This window comes from Xenopus tropicalis, chromosome 8 (assembly GCF_000004195.4).
Source record: "Xenopus tropicalis strain Nigerian chromosome 8, UCB_Xtro_10.0, whole genome shotgun sequence".
In the NCBI taxonomy this organism is placed as follows: Eukaryota; Metazoa; Chordata; class Amphibia; order Anura; family Pipidae; genus Xenopus; species Xenopus tropicalis.
Genome location: NC_030684.2, coordinates 95793553 through 95817443, shown reverse-complemented (window position 1 = coordinate 95817443; position 23891 = coordinate 95793553). Strand labels below are relative to the sequence as shown.

General features: G+C 39.0%; 1 protein-coding gene across 3 annotated transcripts in view; it reads right to left on the bottom strand.

Annotated features, from left to right (window-relative positions):
* nid2 (nidogen 2) overlaps positions 1 to 23891 on the bottom strand; it is a 45786-nt gene that overhangs the window by 4143 nt on the left and 17752 nt on the right. Inside the window, exons 5-18 of one of the 3 annotated variants that reach the window (XM_012967809.3) lie at positions 23592 to 23741; positions 21984 to 22229; positions 21002 to 21202; positions 20659 to 20886; positions 16746 to 16895; positions 14029 to 14157; positions 13045 to 13182; positions 9257 to 9382; positions 8206 to 8436; positions 7206 to 7436; positions 6050 to 6292; positions 5677 to 5901; positions 5398 to 5567; positions 4374 to 4503 (exon numbers count right to left, since the gene is read on the bottom strand). In XM_012967809.3, coding sequence (XP_012823263.2) covers positions 4374 to 4503; positions 5398 to 5567; positions 5677 to 5901; positions 6050 to 6292; positions 7206 to 7436; positions 8206 to 8436; positions 9257 to 9382; positions 13045 to 13182; positions 14029 to 14157; positions 16746 to 16895; positions 20659 to 20886; positions 21002 to 21202; positions 21984 to 22229; positions 23592 to 23741 — 2598 coding nt within the window. 3 annotated transcript variants of the gene reach the window in all.

Here is a 23891-nt window from a genome sequence, read left to right as displayed (position 1 = left end):
CAATAAATACATATATATATATATAAGTGCCATGTGGTATGAGACACAGTAGGAAGGAGGTCCCTGCCCCGTAGAGCTTACAATCTGAGTGGTTGGGTAACATACAGGCACAAACTGGAAGGTAAGAGTGCATCAGGTATGGGCATTTGCCCTTAAGCGCAGGACTGGGCAAAATAATGTCTTAGTGCTCCAGAAGGTAACAGCTGAGTTTTTTCTTAAAGAGAGTGGGTGAGTTTTCTCTACGGAGGGATTCAGGGATAGAGTTCCAGAGGTAAGGAGCAGCGAGATAGAATGGTTTAAGACGAGAGAGCGCAGTGGGTGTGGATGGTGTAAAGAGACGGAGGCTCTGAGAGGAGCGGAGGAGACGACCAGGAACATGTAGGGAGACCAGTGAAGAAATGTAGTGAGGAGCAGAGGAGTGAAGGGCTTTGAATGTCAGCAGAAGGATTTTGTAAGCTATCCTTTGCTTGACAGGCAGCCATGCTAGTGAGCTTAATTGAGGCTGAGCAGGATCCCTCTTAGGAGAGAGCAGGAGGATCCTGGCAGCAGAGTTTAAGATTGATTGCAGGGGAGAGAGGTGGGAGTCTGGGAGGCCGGTTAGTAGGAGATTGCAGTAATCTAAGCTGGAAAGGATAAGGGCATGGATTACTGTTTTAGCTGTTGCTTGTGAAAGAAAGGGGCGTATCTTGGCAATATTGCGGAGGAAAAAGCGGCAGGTTTTGGCAGTGTTATTAATATGGTTAGAGAAGGAGAGGGACTGGTCAAAGATAACCCCAAGGCAGTGTGCAGAATTTACAGGGTTGATGGTCATGCCATCAATAGTAATGGTGAAAGGAGGAGGAGGGCCAGGTTTGGGCGGGAAGACCATGAGCTCTGTTTTGGCTAGGTTAAGTTTGGGCTGGCGTCGGTTCATCCAGGAGGAGATAGCCAGGAGGCAGTTACCAATCTGGGTTTGGACATCAGCAGTTAGTGCAGGGGTGTCTAAATATATCTGGATCTCATCTGCATATAGGTGGTATTTAAGACCAAAAGAAGAAATAAGGTCTCCCAAAGAGAGAGTGTACAGGGAGAACAGCAGGGGACCAAGCACAGAGCCCTGAGGCACCCCCACACTAAGCGGAACCGGGGTAGAGGATTTGTTAGTAAGAGCGACAGAGAAGGAGCGGTTAGAGAGATAGGAAGAGAACCAGGATGCTGCTTGATCCCAGATACCCAGAGAATAGAGAATTTGAATAAGGACAGAATGGTGGACAGTATCAAAAGCAGAGGAAAGGTCTAGGAGAATGAGAACCGAGTAGCGTCCTTTGGCCTTGGCAGTCTGGAGATCATTTGCCACTCTACATAAGGCCGTCTCAGTGGAGTGCGCAGGCCGAAAACCAGACTGCATAGGGTCCAGCAGATTATGGGTGCTGAGGAAGTTAGTTACACGAGAAAAGACAAGACGTTCCAGGAGTTTAGAGGCTAGGGGCAGGAGAGAGACGGGACGGTAGTTAGAAAGGCAGGATGGGTCCAGTGTAGCCTTTTTAAGAATGGGTTTGACACATGCTTGTTTGAAGAGAGAGGGAAAAGTACCAGAAGCCAGAGAGGAATTGAATATGTGGGTAAGAGCTGGAGTAAGGGCAGGGGCACACTGTTTTAGTAGGGACGAGGGCATAGGATCCAGCGAGCAGGTAGTAGGCGGAGAGGATCGGAGAAGCTGAGAAACTTCAGACTCTGTTACGAGACTGAAGGAGCTGAATAGGGAGAGAGGAGATTTAGGAAGGTCGAGATTACCGGTATCTGAGGGTTGGGAAAATTGATTGCGGATAGAATCGACTTTGCTTTTAAAGAAGTCAGCAAAGTCCTGGGGGGTGTGTTCAGATACGATTGATTCATTAGGTGAGGGATGAAGTAGCGCGTTAAATATGGAGAATAAGCGCCGCGGGTTTGATTTATTATTATTTATAAGTGTGTGCATGCTTGGCCTGGGATAGGGCAGTATTGAGGCACACCATAAGAAATTTATAGTGGAGGAAGTCAGCTTTAACGCGTGATTTCCTCCAAATGCGCTCAGCAGATCGTGCACAGGAGCGCAGAAATTGCGTCTGAGGGTTAAGCCAGGGACGGGGATTATGGGCACGACTGCGTTGGGGCTGCAGGGGGGCATGGGTGTTAATTGCAGATGATAAAATTGAGTTGTAGCTATTTACCAGTAACTCAGGATCAGAGGAAGCACAGGAGGAGGAGAGGCTAGAACTAAGAGAGTTAGAGAGAGCAGTTATATCAACCATTCGCGTGTTGCGAATCAGGGTTTTAGGCGGAGAGTTAGAGGGAGAATGAGACACGTGCGAGATAGAAAAGGAGATAAGATGATGATCTGAAAGAGGAAAAGGCTCACTGTTAAATGTAGATAGATCTAGATTTTTAGAAAAGACCAGATCTAGAAAATGACCATCCTTATGGGTAGGTAGCTGTATTAGTCCATTGCCGGAGATCAAAGGAGGAGGTTAGATGGAGAAATCGAGAGGGCCAGGGCTGAGAGGGGTCATCTATATGGCAATTGAAGTCGCCTAAAATGATTGCAGGGGTGTCAGAGCATAGAAAAAAAGAGAGCCAGGATTCAAAGTCAGAGAGAAAAGTAGCCAAGGATTTTGAAGAAGGAGGTCTGTAAACAACTGCCACCCGCACAGAGAGAGGGTGAAACAGCTGAACCAAGCTAATTGTTAGAATATCAAGATAAGGTTATCTGTTTCATGCAAGCAGCACATGTATAGCACTAAGGGGGGCATTTACTAATTTACTAATTTTTATTTTATTTTTTCTTTAACAAAAAAACACAATTCTTTCTCCATTTATTATGCGTAAAAACGGCCACAAATCCGGCAGTAAAAATACAGCAAATGCTGTCAAGGTCATATTGAAGTCAATGGGAGGTGTCCTAGGCAGACTGGAACAGTCTTTCTTTGCTGTGATTTTACAGGTTTTCATGGGGTTTTGATCAATATTCCCTCTAATTCCTTTTTGGCTATGTGTCCATAATACATTCTTTTGTGTGTACATTTTTAAAAAGTATGTGCTTATGACAGAATAAATACAAAATTCTTTGTGCGCACCACAATTTGTTATATGCACTGGCCTCAAAATGTGTGTGTGCGCACATTGGTATTGATGCTTTAGTTTCTGCAACAAAACAAAAAATTTTAGCTTTTTCCCCACATTTTTTTGTTCATGCTTTTTTTTTTTTTTTTTTTTTAAAAGGCTGTTTTATCACTTGGCATTCATGGTTTTAGAGAAAATACATTTTTTTGTGGTTTAAAAAACTTTAAAATCATGAAAATGAGAATGTTGATCAGTGGACCTCTAAGTGTGTCTCCATTGTGTTTTCATTTACTGTACTAAACCCAACTTTTTGCTTTAACATCCTAGTTTTAATACTCAGCCCCATTACTGCACATGCACCATGCTTTACAACTCAGTAATTCAGCTCAGTGTCTCACATTTCACTGTTGTAGTGCTGGCCAGTGAGTTTGAGTCAGACAAAGACAGTGGGATTTTCATTTGGCTTGTCCAGGATAGAGGGGGCATTTGAGGACACTCTTCAGTGCTGATGCAGGAATTAATGAAGGGCAATCTAAAACATGTTTTCTACTTGCAAGCAGAGGAATGGTGACTAGTTCTTTCTATAATTTACCCACATATAAGCACCAAAGTGGAAAGGAAAGTAGGCTTTGAAGGGTGTGTGTGAAAACGTTTACCCACAGACCACATGCATTTTATTCCACACTACAGCGGTTCACTACAGCTGCAGCTTTACTGGTAGGGAGCCTGTGCTTGTTTACACATGGGTCCCTCACATATCTACACAATATGCCACTAGTGATCCTAGCCTAAGAAACACACCCTAGATCCACCCTAAATCATTCATAAAAAAACAGACCTCCATGCCCCATAAAGTTACTCTTCTAATCTTACCTGTTCTCAGTGAGAACATGTAAGCAGCAAGCTCCAGTGCATTTTCTTTTTTGTAATTTTCACATAGCATTTTTACTCATCACTCGCCCTGTGAACCTGTTCCAGCAAATAGCCAATTGCAAAGCAGTCTGAACATTATAAAAAAAGTCTACTCAAGCTGCATTTAAAGTGGAACAATACTGTTGTTGTACTGTACTTTGTGTTTGGCATGTGATATGTCACTGTTATTTTCCTACCAGAACCTTCTATTAGTGTATTCTAAGATCACATTGTAAGGATGTATTGCCCCAAAGTGCATCTGATTCCAAAACATAATAGTTCAGGTTTTCCAATGCCAGCAGGTAAACTAGACAAGGAGTCACACAGCACAGCCACAGTCATTCCTATAGGGGTACATAGGAATTCTAAAAGTCATAATTTACCTGTGTTAATGATAGTTTCCGGTTCTGCACCTGGTTCTAAGCTTGCGCGGTTGATTGTACGACCTGCAACATCCGTCCAGTACACCATTTTCTCATGGCAGTCATAGTCAATACCAACCACTATAGAACCCTAAAGGTGAAATAAAAAGTCATCAGACTATCGTTTTCCATATTAGTACACTGACTGTTATATCTTGGGGAAAAAAATGACATTTTCCACAGCTCCAGAATAAATAGTGATTTTCATGGGCTCATTCCACTACTATAAAATGTGAACTTGCACAGTTATGTGATGGAGTGTATAATCAAACTGACTTCGAGTGCACAGAAAATATATCAGGATCAATCCAAAAGAAACAGGTTAGCACTACAAGGTAAGGCAGAAATCAGCATTCATGATATAGCTTAACTTTAAACCTCTGCCGTGGTTGGTGCAAAGGCATTTACACTACTATTTATAGTAACGGTTCACACTGGCCCACACTGTCAGTGCTGTATGAATGATCTTGCTTGTAGTATGAAAATGTTCCAGAGCAGAATTTCTTCTTGAGTTCACATTAAACAATGATGAGTTTAACTTTAACAGCCTAATCTAATCAAGTTTTTTTCCACATAGTATTTACAATGGATTTATGTTCATTATTCATAAGTGTACAGATTCTGTACCTCAAGCAGCTTAACTTCATCTCTCTCGGTTACTTCCTAGTCTAGCATGCCGCTAGATTATATTTCTGTTCCTATGGACTTCATCTTAATGGAGGGCCACTATTTACAATTCTTGACAGGCCACAAATCAATAAATGAGATTAATGATAACCAGCAAGATATAATTACAGGTATCTAGGAAGAGCTTACAGCAAAGAATTTAATAAACTGTGCTTAATCGGGCATAGACTTGCTGTTTGTCCAAGCTTAATTGCTGTAACACCACATTTTTACCCACCAGAACATATACTGCAGCCTAATATTGTGCTACTTTATAACTACACTAGTTCAAGTTCACTAGGTAAAGACAAAACTTTACATGAAGTGACAGCAGTGTCCTGGCTTTTTCCTTATGGAGCCTTGTGCCGTTGAGTGGTAAGTAGCCAATCTGCTGACCCTGAGCATACAAGAGGAAGGTGCCAGTTGCAGGAGGGGTCACATCAGGACGCGGAGTTGGATGCATGGTTGGAGGTGCCACTGTCGGTATACCTACAAGTATATAGAAGAAAATACAGATGTAATAGTAATAGATTTGTTTTGCAATCCATGTTAACAATTCACCTGATTTGACACCTACTTATCTGCATCTCAGACTTACATGCTGGAGTCATTCCAGGTTCTGTTCTAGATCCTTCAATTTCTCTTCCTTCTTTATCCACACACCAGCAATAGCCACTGTTTCCATGGCACTGGAGAGGACTGAAGTCACCATATTGATCACACTGAGGCACATAATGTTCTCCACCTGGTTTCCCACCATAATGCTCAATAAGACTCTGCTTCCACCTCTCACACACTGTCTGAGGTCTCCGAGTAGGCTCTGCTTAAAAAAACACATTAATATATGTTACACTGTAACTTTAATGTCTCTGGCATTTCATTCTACTGGCTAATTTCCCTGGGGGGGGGGGGGGGTACCAATGTGTTTTTGTGCATGTATGTGTGTGTGTGTATAACTAATTCGAATTTACCTGTTTCCCCACAATTTGGGCCTGGTCTGCCAGGTGGTGTTCTTGTTCCAGCAATCTCTTCACCTAATTTGTCCACACACCAACAATGGCCAGTGCTGCCATGACACTGTAATGAAACATAATTTCCCTCTGCATCACACTCAGGTACAAACTGTCCCACAGCTGGACGGGGGCCTCTTGGGTGCAGCTGTCCAAGCAGCTGCTGGCGCCTTTCTAAACAGGGGGTTTTCAGGGGTTCAGGACCTGGGGACAAAATCACATATTTTAAGTACCTGATTTCTAATTTTGAGTAGCAATATGTATAAGGTGAAGACACACAGAGCTACTAGTAGTAACTACTTTTTCACAGCTACTAAGGACAGAAAATACTCTGCCATTTGCTGAAACACACATAGAGACAGTTATCAGTAAATGATCAGCATTGTCTATTTTAGTAGCCACAACAAGTAGCTGCTAATAGTAGCTCCATGTGTCTTCACCCTAAGGGCTCTGGCACACGGGGGAGATTAGTCGCCCACGATAAAACTCCCTGTTCGCGGGCGACTAATCTCCCCGAGTTGCCTACCCCTGCCATCCCACCGGCGAACATGTAAGTCGCCGGCGGGATGGCAGACGCGGCGGCGCGATTTCAGAGAATCGCCGAAAAAGACTTGCGAGTCTTTTTCGGCGATTTGCGCGAAATCGCGCCGCCGCGTCTGCCATCCCGCCGGCGACTTACATGTTCGCCGGTGGGATGGCAGGGGTAGGCAACTCGGGGAGATTAGTCGCCCGCGAACAGGGAGTTTTATCACGGGTGACTAATCTCCCCCGTGTGCCAGAGCCCTAAGGCCCTCAGTTGCAATTTGCTGAATAAATAGCATTGTTCCTTCGATATCCACTACTTGGCACATGAAAGAAGGGGTAATAAAACAAAGCAACTGGTTTAAAAAATAAAATCAATGATCATTTACACAATGTTCTGTGCATGTAAAACTATTTTACACTGGAACTGTACTTCTAAACTGTCTTCTTCATAAAAAATAAAGAGTAAACAAGACCTATAAGTGAGGCACAAACTCTTATTAAAGCTGAATACATGACTATCAGGCATTTTAGGAAAACTATAGTGTTAATATATACATAAGTGTGTGTGTGTGTATAACTAATTCTAATTTACCTGTTTCCCCACAATTTGGGGCTGGTCTGCCCGGTGTTGTTCTTGTTCCAGTAATCTCTTCACCTAATTTGTCCACACACCAACAATGGCCAGTGCTGCCATGACACTGTAATGGAACATAATTTCCCTCTACATCACACTCTGGTACAAACTGTCCCACAGCTGGACGGGGGCCCCTTGGGTGTAGCTGCTGGCGCTTTTCTAAACAGGGGGTTTTCAGGGGTTCAGGACCTGGGGACAAAATCACACATTATTTTAAGTACCTGATTTTTAATAATGTGTATTGAGTGTAAGGTGAAGACACACAGAGCTACTAGTAGTAGCTACTTTTTTTTTTTTTTTTTTAAATTAATTTTTATAGCTACTTTTTCACGGCTACTAAAGACAGAAAATACCCGGCCATAGACAATACTGAGCATTACCTCTGCTGAAACACACATAGAGACAGTTATCAGTAAGTGATCAGCAGTGTCTATTTTAGTAGCCACAACAAGTAGCTGCTACTAGTAGCTTGAGAGGAAACTTCTGCGATTTCAGGAAATTGCGGCACCTCATATGCCATTCTACCGGCGATTTACATTCAAGCCGGTGGGATGGCATATTGGGGAGATTAGTCGCCCGCGACAAGGGAGATTTGTCGCGGGCGACTAATCTCCCTGTCTGCCACGGCCCTTAGGCCCTCAGTTGCAATTTGCTGAATAAATAGCATTGTTCCTTCGATATCCACTACTTGGCACATGAAAGAAGGGGTAATAAAACAAAGCAACTGGTTTAAAAAACAAAATCAATGATCATTTACACAATGTTCTGTGCACGTAAAACTATGTTTCACTGGAACAGTACTTCTAAACTGTCTTCTTCATAAAAAATAAATAGAGAGTAAACAAGACCTAGGCACAAACTCTTATTAAAGGTGAATACAGGACTATCAGGCATTTTAGGAAAACTGTACTGTTACTAAATACATAAATGTGTGTGTGTATAACTAATTCTAATTTACCTCTTTCCCCACAATTTGGGGCTGGTCTGCCCGGTGGTGTTCTTGTTCCAGTAATCTCTTCACCTAATTTGTCCACACACCAACAATGGCCAGTGCTGCCATGACACTGTAATGGAACATAATTTCCCTCTACATCACACTCTGGTACAAACTGTCCCACAGCTGGACGGGGGCCCCTTGGGTGTAGCTGCTGGCGCTTTTCTAAACAGGGGGTTTTCAGGGGTTCAGGACCTAAAGCCAAAATTAGACATTATTTGAAGTTCCTAATTTGAAGTTATGGGCAATCAATGCAAGACTTGCAACAGCTATATGCTGAATAAGTAGCATCCTTTCTGGAAATATGGGGTGAAGCAACTTAGAGTTAATTATAATGGCTGGGAAATGCCCAGTGTTTGACTGCCCTTACAGAGCAAGATTAATGGAATATTAAATGATCACATCATGCTCACTTGAAATAATGCAGAACTTTACAAAAAAAAACTAAACTATTATGTAAATGCATAATCTGGTTATTGTTTGACCTATTTTTGTTTTATTTTATTCATTTATTCACCATTCAGTTACCTTGTGAGGAAAATTCGTAAACTTCTTGCCAGTAGGATAGCATTCAAACAGATAAGTCACCACCGCTAGAGTAGATAAATCGTGGGGCGACTAAACTAGTCTGCCAACTGCCTAAGATGTGACCACACGGATTCAGTGGCTGGCACAGATTTCCAGGCAGCCTAACTTCACTGCAACACAGTCTGGCTGTCAGCTTTTGTTTGGCCATTACATACATTATAAAGCTATGTGCCCTACAACTAATTTAAATTTCTACACTCAGTGGTCTATTAGTACTGCTATGAAGCAAACACAACACTTTTACTACTGGAAGGTTACAGTAAATTATATTAAAAGCATTGAAAAGCTTTTATTTATTGCTGTTACTGGTTCTTTTGTAAGGCCAGATTTTATTGCTGCCTTACTAAGATAGCCCCACAAATGATCTTACTAATAACAAGGCTTTATAGTGTTTGTACTAGCAGCATTCCCTGCTTTCCGCCTGTACCTAAGATTTGAGTGCACTGGAAGCCATCTCCTTCATAACCACTGTTACACCGACAGGAGAAAGAGCCCAGGGTGTTGGTACATGAGGCATCTGGATGACATCTGTGCTCAGTGCATTCATCAACATCTGTAGAAGAATAAAATACATCAGAGTTAAATGTGTAACAGATAGTGTACTTAATGCACATGACTAGTAACATGAAATGGGAATCATGTGCAATCCAAAATTCATTTATCACAAACTGAATCCTGCCCAAGCACAATCAGATTACAGATTAGCCTGACACATAGTTTCTGCTTTACTCTACATTCCTATTATTTTACATTTACTTACATTTAGTTATATCTGTATAATTTCTAACATTTACTATTTCACATCCATGCCAATTCAGAATCACAAAATCACTGAACATCTTCACAGAACTTGTGCCTGCCACAGATGCTTTGATCAATGGGCCTGTGCTCATTCACATGTACCTCAATTCCAGCATGAGGTCTCTCTCAAAGCTCCAGGGGCCTTATTGCTATTTTATGAATGGCTTCCCATAAAGGGACCTAAATAAAACAGCATGTGTGGAACACAATTTCATTGCATTTCAGGATAGAATGAAAAAGTGGATCACTTTTTAATATATGTCATTTTTTTCTTGATACTTTCTAAGGTTAGGAATGCACAAACTGCATCACGGTTTCACGTTTCTTTAACATTTCTTCCTTTGAGCACTGTTTCAATTTGGCACCTCAAGCTCACATACACACTTGAAATAGCTGTGTGCAAGAGACCCTATCTTTAGTTAAACCCTCTCAAAGAAAGGAACGGAAATGATGGGTTTCTTTTTTATGATAAGGCTTTGATGCTAAGTGAGATAATTTTGTTATGTCTTACAGTGTTACCAGATTCCTACTGATATTGTGTCTGTCATGTTCTAAAGAATTTTACTCCCATTTCAGCCATCATGCAACACGTCATTACATGTGCAGCTTGTAAGAGAAAAGTCATTTTAGGCTTCCTTGGTGCTGGTGAAGCCATTACTTCTCCCATTTTATAAAGTCACAATGTTGTACCATACTAAAACAGACACAAACTGCCTCACACTGTCTTATGAATCTATTTTTATGTGTTACTGAGCAATCATTCCAAGGTAAACATAATAAATACTATCTTCATTCAAATAAAAATATGATAATAATGATAATAATAATGATAACTAGCACTGCAGGACTCTAGAGCCAAGGGTTGGCTACAGTATCTGTGTGGTAGTAAGTTTAACACTGTATTAAAGAAACCTCCCTCTGTTAGTGATGACCAGAACTACATTATTAAACATGCACCCTATATACTGAGCAGAGACCAGGTGAAAAAATAAGTGGAGACAGGCATTTTGCTGTTGCTGCTATGTTTATTTTCTACAGCATACAACCATTTAGGTAAAAAAATAAAAGCCTGTTTGCATATTTAACTGACAACTGTTCTGCTGCTATTCCAGTGAGAGATTTCCTATCACACTTCCTAAACATGGGTGGCATGTAGCCTGCAGAACAATAAAGGTTTAGGAGCACACCCTTTCTTCAAGCATAAATCCTTTACCTTTTGGTGGTGCAATACCCAGATGTACACGTCAATGAAAAAAGAAAAGGGTTCCAGCACACACCTATGTTCTCTGCTGAAGAGGGGGTGAGCTTCACCTCCCTTTGTCAGGTTACAAGTTAAAAATGGGCATCTATAGCACACTAGGAAAAATGGTCAAGAAGGGCATTGTTTTACATGGACAAGTAAGCTGTCGGTCATAAATGTAAAAATCCAATCATTTGGCAAGGTCACAATGCTGTAAAAGCAGGCTGTCAAGGCGAAAACCATATTAATGAACCGAGGCATTTACCCATATGGGATTTTTAAACCTGCCTTATCACCCAAAACTTTGCCAGAGTGCCCCATACACAGGCTAAAATGCTTATGTCTGCCCATTTATAGGCAATTTGGCTTTCATAATCATTTTTATATAATCCATCCCATAAATAACTCCCATATAATCAGCCCATTACATGTAAAATGTTATAAAGCCTTGCATTATACAGTGAAGGACTGATGAAAAACAAAAGAGAATACAGAAAACTGATGATCAGGCAAAATTTCCACATGGCACCAACAGTAATTTGGCTGTTTATTTTCACAGTTATGAATAGTGCTATAGATAATTATGGGCACCCCTGAAAACCCTGTGAAAAAGTCAAGCCTGCGACTCACATAACAGAACTGTGATGCATCACAAACCGGTTCTTTGAAGTTCATCTGTGTTTGTTTTACTAATGCCCCCCTCACAGAAACATTTTACAAGTACGTGTGGGATGTAACAGTCTAGGGACCCTGGTGTAAGGAGATAGATAACTGCTTCTCGGTGAGGCATTATTAAACCTCCAGTGCTGTTACCTTTAGAGTACTGCAAAGTTCAAAAGAACACGTAGCTGTTGGCAGAAGACTTTGAAAATGCATAACTACACAAGCAATACACAGAATTGCTGCAAAAGTCAAAAATCCTAAATCACTACAAAGAGAAAAGTGCAATTACTTAGTGGGAAAGAATGTATCCTTAAAGGAAAACTATACCCCCAAAGAATGTAGGTCTCTATTTTAACTATTTGCAACTGTTTAACGTATTGCAACTGTACTTTGTATTTATTGTTATACTGTATTTATCTATTATTATCTTACCCCCTGTTTGTATTAATGTATTCTAATGTAAAGTGTACATAAGTAGCGCTTTATACATAAAGATGAACATACATAAAAATATATTATATAAACAAGCTTATATGCAAAACCCTGCTTCATCTACATAAACCATTTTAGCAAAAAATATATCTTGCGCATGCGGCGACTTTTACTCCTTCCGGATCCTAATTAGCATATGCTAATAAAGGTTTGGTAATTGCCCGAATCCCTTGGGATGGATTCGGGGGTTTGGCCGAACCCAAAAAACTGGGTTCGGTGCACCCCTACTATTGGGTACTCCTAAACAGAAAATTGCTGTTTTAATTACTAAGGGTCACCTTAATAGGTCACTTAATATGATATAAACAATCTGCTGGTTAAGTATAGTTGGGGGTATAGATTGACTTTAACATTAATAGGATCCTAATGGCGGAGCTTTTGTAAGATTATGTGTAGGACAGTTAAGGGTTAGTGTCACTGACTGTTATGACACTAACACATGGCAAGTTTGCTGCCATAATTTGCTACAAAAAACTGTAATTGTGACAAGTGCAAGATACAATCTCACTACAGTCAGCACTGACAACTGCTTTGTACAAATTTTGTGACCCAGTTGCCCGTAACATTGAAATGCCACTGCTTTGAACCACTCTTGGGTTTTTGAAACCTGCAAGGTGAAGAAAAACAGCATATAGCATATGTTAAGTGAATGAAGTCTCATTACATTATGGGGCGTATTTGTTATGCTGTGTAGAACTAATTCGCCGAAAAAACGGCGTAAAAAGCTGTGTAAAATAAATGGAAAAGATCGCCGTCTAACCATAAGCTACGGTGGAAGAAAAGCGCGTAAAAAAATGACGCAGTTTTTACATGGCGAAGCCTGGAGATGTGTGGCGAATTTTCTCGCCATTTTTTACACAGCATAATAAATATGCCTCTATATGATTTATGATAAGTTTCATTACATAATAGGTGACCTACACATATCATTTCACTTGTAAACCAATCCTAATAGTGAGAACATTAATGAAATCGAAAATATATATATGACATGAGGTTGAGGATTCATTGGTCCTTACCAACACAGTCTTCTCCACTCTTGTTAAATCCAGGGAAACATTCACATGTGAATACACCATCTCCACGCGGAACACAGCGTGATGTGTCTCTGTTACATGTATGACTTCCATCTTCACATGGGTTTATTAGTGAAGCCACTAAATACAGAATTAAAGTACAGGCAGAATAGCATCACATACTTAATCAGGTTTCCCATAAATGCAGCATTCATTGTGTGCCATTATGGTGAAGAACAGAACAGAGCAGTATTATGTAGTTTTCTAAATAATATTTTTCTTTGCATAGTATGGCCAAGCTTCCATGTGGTTTTAGCACCCCCACACCCATCCCCTTAATGGTAGTCTCGTGCCTTTGGTCTGGGCAATTACTCTCTTTTACAAGCTGTAAGCAGGGGAGGAAGCCTGTTGGCAACCTCTCCTCTATTAATGCTAATTGCATTGGGGAGGTTTAAGCCCAGTGAGACCAGTGCCTTGGTCAGGAGACTCTTATCCCAAGATATGCTACTATACAGGGAGGTACCAGCCTATGGAAAATAAGAATTACCAGAGGTAAATAGTTAGAACCGCCATATGAGGGTTTACCTTTACATGGTATGGTTGCTTGTCAAATTTATGATCATGAACTGTGACTACAAAAACCCTGTTGTTTAAAGTACATGCACTTGCATAGATACTAAATGACTTGGAAAACTGGGGACCAGAGAATGTACATGGATCAATCATCTCTCTTTTCTGTATGTTTGTAGTCAATTTGGCCAGATCAGTTGCATTTCCATTGTACTTATATATTTTATTTAGCCTTGGAGTGCTCTCACAGCCCCCTTCTTTGTGTTTTTTGAATTAAACTCATTAACCAAGAGACAACATCCTGGTACATAATTTTCTCACTGATGTACAAGAACTTTAGGTATAACATTTAAATTAGTCAAAGACATAGACAGATCCCATATCAGTAAGTCAGTAGGAAACTTAATAAGCACTTACAGATGCAGTTGTGCCCGTCTCCAGATAAAGTGAAACCACTGGCGCACTCACAACGGTAACTCCCCTGGAGGTTGACACAAACAGTGTTCTGGCCGCACCGGGTGAAGCCAACTTCACATTCATTTACATCTAGAAGTGATGTCAGAATAAAACAAGTTTAGCAGAGTATCAGAGTAAATAAAGAGCAATACCACTTTTGTAAAACCCTCTAAGTATTATTAGAGCGTACATATTTATCCAACACATGTACATGACATTACAAGTTCATCTAGGTCAATAACAAACACAAGACATGTCCAATGTAAAAATGAAAGGCAAACTTCAAAAAACTCTAGTGGGAGGCAATGAAGGGTGCTTTTCAGGCTGCTTAAACATGCCAGGCTGGAAAGTGCCTTGTTTTACATTAGCCTTACCCTTATATGTAATAAAAGTTTACATAACGTTTACCTAAGTTCAGTAATGCATAACAACCAATAAGAGGTTTGCTTTTCAACAGATAACCAGTAATGCTACCTGCTGATTGGTTGCTAAGTGATTACAGATGTAGCAACTTTACACTATTATATAACCCCATAAGTTTTGAAAATATAAACGGCATACTGTGGAGTTGGGTCTGAAAATATATCTTACTGATCCTGTAAACTGAGGCGTCTAAAGAGACCCCCAGTGTGTAATAGGAAGCAAAATGTTTGCCCAGGTGCAATAACCCATAGCAACCAATGAGATTTTTGCTTTTACACAAATGACCAGTAAATGCTACTTGATTATTAATTGCTATAGGTGGTTAGACTTAAAAATTTGCACCTTTTATTTTATAATCCCAATGTGATCACCCAGACAATACGAGAATTATAAATTGCCAGCACGGAAACTGTCAGTACTGTACTATAATCAGGGATTATCTCCCAGAGATTTTCTCTAAATCAGGGCTTTACTATATTTACTTATTTATTATATTTACTGATGTGCAAGTGTTTTACTGAGGGCAAGTCATATTAAGCAAGATGTTTTACTCTCTCATTTATGTTAAATACACACAGATGAATGGGACTTAGTTTCATGTAATTTAAGAACTTCACTTATATCCTTATCTGCATTATTACACAGAAGCCATATTGTTTGTCTCAGAGCCTCTGTAGAAATCAGAAGCATTGCCATTGGGTAATTATCACTGAATGAATGAATTTCAAATTTTTAAATTTGCAAGGTATATCAGGAAAAGCAATAATGACATGTTCTGCTATATGATCAAGGAAAATATGCAGGGAATATTCTGTGCATACAAAAAAAATGCTAGACCCTCATAGTTACTGTCTATAAAAGAAAGAAGTAGCCAGGCTTATGAACAGAGTAGGTTTTTACCAACAGACTAGTGGAGAAGGGTTTCTCTTGAATCAGCAGCATAGCTATTTCCATAAACAGGCAAAACAATGTTTAATGCTAGCAGCTTTAAAGGAATTAAATATTACACTGTGCTGTTACATCTCATGGTGAGAGTATTTGCATGCAGCAATGCTTATACACAGACCATAGAATTGGGAATATGATAACTGGGTTAAAATTGTAAAAAAAAGCAGTGTTTATGTGTTTGTGCTAGTTGTAGGGAACTGAGCAAGCTTTACATGGGTAGGCAGCAGTCTCTGTAAAGCTGAGCTATATAAACTATATAAATACATGAAAATAAGAATTATTCCCAGCCCATCCTTGGAAAGAGAACATGGAGAAACAGTTAGGCCTCTATGGGTGAGTGGGGCTGAGCACTTTAAAAATAAGAAGACCATTAAAATCAACAATTATTATTATTACAAAATACATTTATGTACTGTAACAAATGTAAGGATCTGTGATTTCAAATGTATCTATTAGGAACAAAAGTATTATTCTAATCAACTTTTCCAGATACATTAAACATATGTAATAATTTGAAATGTATTTGTTAAAAGAATTACTAATGAAAGCAGATTCTGTTGGTTACATTCTATTCTCTGCACTGCTGGTTCAGTCTCTTGAAACAATCAAGCGTCAGAACTGGCAGTTACTGCAGAGAGCAAAAAGGGATAAACAATACAAGCCCTGCTTTCAATAGCGTTTATATTTGCAAATAATTGTAAGATCATTGGGATTTTTTTAAATGTACATTGAAAAGTTGCTTAAAATTGAAGTTTCTCTTATTATTATTATTATTATTATTATTATTATTAAAGGGGTTGTTCACCTTTGAGTTAATGTTTAGTATGATGTAGAGAGTATTATTCGGAGGCAATATTCTCAGTACAGGTATGGGACCTGTTATCCAGAATGCTCGGGACCTGGGGTTTTCCGGATAAAGGATCTTTCCATAATTTGGATCTCCATGCCTTAAGTCTGCTAAAAACCATTTAAATATTAAATAAACCCAATAGGATTGTTTTGCCTTCAATAAGGATCAGTTATATCTTAGTTGGGATCAAGGTACTGTTTTATTATTACAGAGAAAAAGGAAATCATTTTCAAAAATTAGAATTATTTGCTTATAATGGAGTCTATGGGAGATGGCCTTTCCGTAACTCAGAACTTTCTGGATAACGGGTTACCGGATAACGGATCCCATACCTGTACTGCATCAACCATTCTAAAAAGGAAATAGTGAGAGGTTACTCTCCTTCTCCTGCAGTCGGGGCAGATAAAGACATTTGTTATTCTGGAGGAAGCTTTACCTGCCTAACTGAAGACCTTACCAGTGCAATCTCTTCCATCCCCTTGGTATCCAGACGCACAAACACAACTGTATTCTAGACCACTACCAGGCTGGCATTTAGCTCTTGTGTCACACAAGTGGGTACCATCATAGCACGGGTTAACTGTGAGATCGTCCTGTCCAGTCGAATCTATGTGAAAGAAAATGTTAAAATATATTGGCTAGCAACTAAAAAATAAATGATTGATAAATGACTGCCATTTGTGGAAATGAGTTCATTTGTGGTTCGTAAAACCTATAAAACCAAATATACCACCCCAAGTCTCTGACCAATTCTGAATGCTGGGGGGGATTTAATAAGATTCAGAAATTTGTGGTTTTATAGGTTTGAGGAACCACAAATAAACTCATTTCCACAACTGGCAGTCATTTATCAAAAGATCTGAACTAATTTCCATGAATGGCAGGCATTTATCAAAACATCCCAAATGAAAATGTACAAACGAAAATAAGTTGTGGGAAAAAGTCAAAAACTGTGTCTTTTTCAATTTGTTGCACAAAAAATTGTGTTTTTTTTGGCAACAAAATTGGGTCCTTTGGTTTCAATATAAATGCTTTATGTTGGGTTGAAAAACCAATTTCACCCATTGACTTTAATGGGGAAATTGAAACTGCTGCCAGTCTTACAGCTTTGAGGCTGCACTCACCAAACCTGAATCACAGTCATGGGGTCAGCCTGAATGAAAATATGTGGAGCTACGAACAGCCAATCAGATTTTACCTTTAGACTTTCAATGAAAGAAATTCAACCTGCTGCCATTCTCACAGTAATAACACCGGGGTCTCCAAACTTTGTAGAGTTGGTACTGCGGTTCAAGGTTAGAAAAATTGGGCGGAGCAACCAACAGCCAATCAGATTTTACCAATTGACTTTCAATGGGGAAGTCAACCTGGTGCCATTCTCGCAGTATTTACACATGGATCCCCAAACTCTTCACAGTTGGTCACTTGGAAACTGCAGTTTAAGGTTTGAAACAGTGGGCGGAGCCACCAACAGCCAATCAGATTTCACCAATTGAATTTTACTAGTTTAATGTCAGGGTTCCCAACTTTGCACAGTTTGTCACTGAGTGACTAGGTCCCAAGTTTAGAAAAGTGGGCAGAGCCAACAACAGCCAATCAGATTTCACCTATAGACTTTCACTGGTTAAAATTTCAACTGCTGCCATTCTTTAAATATTAATACTAAAGTCCCCAAGCTTTGCAAAGTTAGTCACCATGTAACTGCAGTTCAAGGTTAGAAAACGTGGGCAGAGCCACCAACAGCCAATCAGATGTCACTCATTAACTTTTAGTGGGAAAATTTAAATTGCTGCCATTCAGACACTATTAAAACCAGGGTACCCAAACTTTTCACAGTGGTTTTTACTGTATAACTGTGGTCCAAGGTTAGATAAACTAGGCCGAGCCAACAACAGATCAGATTTCATTTAGTGGCTTCACGTTTTTTAAACCAACATGAATTTTATTCTTAAACTTCCCTTTCTAGTTTTTTTCTTGCTGTTAAAAAGATAGATGGTGCAGATCCCCCTTCTGCCTATGGTGTACATTGCCAAACCCACTGTTGTTTGATGATCAGATAATCAGCATATTGGTGCTTATATAGATTAATGGCAAATGGATTTATGGGCCACTAGCAGATCCAACTGTTAAGCTAACTTTTGAACTAGTGGATCAGGGCCTGTCCTTGTTATGCAGTTTGTGTAGCCATGTTGTCCAGTAAATCTGTTTTAGAAAAATGTGTACTTTCCTTAGCATCGCAATCCAGTAAAAATTAACCAGACCTCAGGAATCAGCAGACAACATTGCAAAGCAAATATAGGAAGTGCATGCAATGAGCCTTCGTTAACTTTTTCACACTGCTCGACAGCTCATGATAAAGTGGCCTTCCATCACCCTTAAATCTACAAGCAGGACAATTATCAGCCCTCCAGTTACACTTTGTGCTTGTTTACACATTCTTCAAACTAACTCACAAATGAAGGCACCATTTGATTTTCACAACCATGTAATTTGCCCTGACACTTCCTACAGGCTTTGTCTCCCTGCCATTCCCAAAAGGATCTTTATCTGCTCCTCTTTGTGTTTGCCTAATGAATAGGAGCTTTCCTCCACAGGACACTTTATGGTACACATCAAGTCACATAACTTCCTGACCCAAAAACTGGAATCACATTACTCTTGCAGTTAAAGTACTAAAAACCAGGGAGTTTGTTACATAAAAAAGAAGCTAAACACTCCTTCCCCACCCTCTCACAGCACACGAGCACACATAATAAAACTAACTGAAAGACTTTTTTGTTGCAGTGATTTCAAAGAAAAAAAAAAAAAGCCCATTTTATTGCTCAGTGTCAAAGCAGAGATCTTACTGATGTTCATCAAGAGGTATTTGTAATCCTGCAGACTCCTCTAATAATTACAAGAGAGACCAAGAGGGAAACAATATACTCATTTTATCAGGTGTTGGAACAGCTGGAAAGAAATGCATTCCAACTTTCCCCATGGCAAACACTGTACACAAACATATAAAGCATTGTTCTAGTGTCTGCAGATACACTTCATTCTTTCTTGCTCTGCTCCATAGTCTTGTCTCGCATTGTACAGGCACAGCCAGTTATGGGTGCAAACCATACACACGGACAAGACTTTATACAAAGATTATTTTTAAGATGGATTAAACCCTGAAGGATTTTGGAATGTTGTAAGTTTATTGTAACTTAAACCTAAACCCAAATGGAAGCCACAATGGCAGATTCAGCAATAAGTTGTATGTCTCTTTTAAAGAACAAGCAATCCCAAATATAATACCACATTTTCTATATTTGATTTTTATCATTACTGCATATGTATAAAGAACCAACAATAAATAAATCCAACATACAGATTACCTACAAATATTGATTGCTATGAGAGTTAAAGAGGGGTCTACTCAACAAAGCTTAATGATCATGCCGGGCAACTAAAGTCCAGTGGTGCATAACAAGTTCAGTTCAAGTACTGTAGCACTGATTTAGAAAAAAAGCTAAAGCTTTCTGTACTTTTTTTTTTTTAAATACAGTCTTTACGAAATGGTTCTCCACTATTATAGTGGCAGTTACTGTACATCTAGAAGCCTACAAACTATGCCTCCAAGTATATTTTTATAGTGGCTAGTTTCTCCAAGACTCCCAGAGACCTTTCTGTCCTTTATCCTACAAAAATATAGGTACAGTTTTGTTTTCCAAGATAAACCTAAAAGGGCATGCTGGAGTTTACTTAAGGCCAGGTTTAGGGAGAAACATATTTTCTGTCCTAGATTTATGTGGATCAGTGGCTGAATGATGGTAATGTTTTCCTATTTCTATAACCGTATTGTGTGCCTAGGGGTCCCTGACAAAAGGCTGGCCCCCCAAGGGGAGTGGAACTGAAAATGTCAGATTGTCATTGTTCTAACAGCTTTGCATATATCCTGACTGAAAAGAGTTAAATAAAATATATACCTAATGTTTTTAAAAAAAGAACATGTTAAGGACATTTATTGCATTTTCATATACTGATTTAAGCAGCCTGCCAACTGATATCTGGCCAAAAATCAAGCAAATCAGATCAGGCAGGATTAAAAATCCCATATGGAAGAGTAATGTATCAGCTTGTTAATGCAGTTGTCGCCCCAACGACCTGCATACTGTCTAGGTGGGCACACTTGGAAAATATACGCACGTATGACAACTTTGTCAAAAAGCCTATCTGCTCTCACACACACAGTAGATTTTAGCATGGAAACATATTCCAGTCAAAAATCTGCTTCCAAATAAAAATTCCACTGATGTTAAAGCAATCAAGCAATGACTTTGCATCCCACTGATGAGATCCCTTGCTCTTACAATTTCTATAGAAGTGATAGGTAAACTTACCATGCAGAGATCCAATGTAGTTTGTAACTGCATAACGAAGGACCTTCTCTTCTTTATTGTAAAGGGCAAAGACACGATCAACATAAAGCTTTTGAGCACTAACAGGCTGTTTCTGGGAATGGCTGCACTCTTGGTAAGTGACATTTTGCCGTAACCGGTAAGACAGTTTTTGTTCTTCGTTTGATTCTGAGATGACTGTGTATTCCCTGTAGGCTGTCGAAGTTACAACTAAACACACCCAAAATAAATATTAATTAGATATGTGTTTTAAACTATATAAAACAAAACAAGTGAAATCAATAAACATTCTGCTAAAACATTGTGACTAAAAACAGTGCTTTACCTGAGCCAGAGTATTGATACAGTTCAGTATAAGGAGACAGCTTGATGGTCGATGTCTCTGGGATATATGGAATTTTGCCCTGAATTGCTGTCTTTACATTCATATAACCCTCAGAATCAAAGCCATCTGCTGTTTGAGTAATATGAACAGTTTCTTCTCCCGGGTAAAATGTGACATCAATGTTGTGTACAAACTTGGCACCTATAAAACAGGAATGGAAATTCTGGTTGTTTGCTCTGATTTAGTACAATGCACACCCTATTACATTCTTGGAAATATTTGCTACTAGCTAGGTGCTAACTCTTGACCATTTACACATCAAAGAGTGAGCCTGTATTTCTCTGACAGACATTTGAGACCAACAGGCCCATAAGAGCTTTACATTATAACATAATTTGTCCACTCATATTACAACATTAATTCACGTGTGATTTATTAAGCACTTTTGTTCATAGTTGATCCAAAGGGCAATACATCAGTCGGTGTAGATGGTCTGGGACACACAAACTGTACTGGGATATCAGGATAGTAAAGCTGACAAAGATTGCTAAATAATCAGGCTGTATCTAATTTTACTTTTTTTTTTGTATATACCCAAAATACAGCAATCCTGCAATGTTGCTTGAGACAAAAATATGAATGCTTGAGAATTGTGGACAGTTATGGGTGCAAACAACCATATTTTTTTTTAGCAATAAGTCATTGCATTTTTTTATTAAAAGCAATCAGCTAATGGCCCCACAGAGTAATGGTTTGTGAACACTATTACTACATTACTAGATATATTTACAGAGGACTATATACTATATATATTAATATTAACATGAAAGTTATGTGACCTTTAGAATTTGACCTATTGTTGCTAAATATACGCCTAGGGAGACTGCAAAAAAAATGGACTATAAGATCCCTTTTTACATATAATTCTGGAATTGTTGCTACTCCCAAAAAGCAATAAATATATTTAATACAACATGCTTACCGGTAAAGCTAAAACCATTTTGAAAGCCTGGTTTTTCCAAAGCAAAAAGCCAGCCAAAGAGTCCCCCAATTGGAGCAAGAGGTGTTAAAGACCAGGATGCAGGATCAGGAACGTGGCTGATTGCTGTGTACGCTCTTCCATCATTTGCCACAATGTATGCGTGTAAATCGGCAGCAATGAAGTTGACAGGTGTTTGACCGACCAGGATGTTTCCGCTCACTTTACCATTCACACGGTGTGGAGCCCCTGAAAAATAATAAAATGTGGCATTACTGGATATTGTGTTTTGTATAAAGAAGTGATTCGCCAAATCCAAGGTTTGGCTTGGGATTTAACAACCCTAATTTACCTCCAATAGCAACAAGTTCCTAATGAACACATTAAATCTGTGCTGCTGAATCATATGCACTGCTATAACAATATATCTGCAGTATTTACTACTCAGAAAGGAACTATTGATCCACATTTAAAGTTCCCAACATACAAACAGTACCTCTAAGCAGTACCCCTCAATAAGTATATAATCACAACAAAAGAAGAAGTGCTAGATATTCAGAGACTATGCACAGAAAAAAACTGTAAAGATCAGCACAAACATGTCTCTTTTGCCTGCTCTTTGCCTTATCTGTGTTCTTCAGACTGTCAAGAGCAGGGCAAAAAACCTGTACACATCAATGGGTGATGCTCAGAAGGCATTGTTATCTGAACACATCAGTGTTTGTATTATAACACAACTGAGCATTATAAATAAAATATAAAACAAATAAAAAAGATGTGCTATAAAGATAAAAAGGAGTGAAAGGGGCATTTCATTATATTTCTAAGTGGATGTGTGGAATAGCCCTGTATTTGGTACAAATATGGCAAATTCATTCAGGTATATGAGTGATTAGGAAGTTGTTTCTAAGGAGGTGTGACTTGAAAGACCCTAAGCTAAGAACCAGATTTATGAGAGTTCAAATGGAAATCCTGCAGAATTTCTAGCCATTCAATAGTTGCTAGAATTTTTATCAAACAAATTAAACCAGCCATTAAATTTGTTTATTAATCAAAATCACAAGACCCCTATAATAATGGATGGTATGAGACATTGAATAATTTTTTTTTCTTATTGAAATATGATTATATCATGATTATATTTAACCCTTAGTTTGTCTTCTATCAGTGCCCTATAAAATGTTCTGCGCACATATAACTGATCACACATTAAATAAGGCTTAGTTTAATTTTCTTAATGATAGGAGTAGATTCAAAGTCAAAATATGCCCTGTTTATTGAAAGTGTTAAAATTCTTCTCTCTTAAATTAAGCATAAACTATGAGAAGATATGTTCTGGCCGCACAGTAAGTTGTCTCCTTTGCATATGAATACATACACTGGAGATTGTATTGTTTGACAAAGCAGATATAAACATTCAATGTGGGCAGCAACTTCAGATCATTAGTACTAATGTTTACTTAATGCAACATCGGTGTTTAGAAGAGAAAATATACAGATGTGCAAGAGGCAGAGCGAACTGCCAGTGCAGCCTGTGGTTACTTTCTAATATATACAGACTATATAATATATGTCACTGAATTGTAAAGAAAAGCTCATAGCAGGTCTTACCTCTTGGCAAACAATGTACTCCGTTGCCATAATAATCTTCCTGGCAATGACAGCAGAAGCCAGCAGAGTAATCGGCACAAAAAGCAAACCTAGAACATCTCCCGTGGTTCCTCTCACATGTCTCCTTGCCCACAGGGTTAAAGGAAAACACTGGGTATAAAACATAAAATTAAATAAGTAAAATCAATCTGATACTTTTCTGAATAAGCACACAATACACGCTCATTTTGCAGTGAGGATTTTATAATTGATGAAAAGAAAGTTCTGTTTACAGTAGACTCTTGTAGGTCATACTGAGCC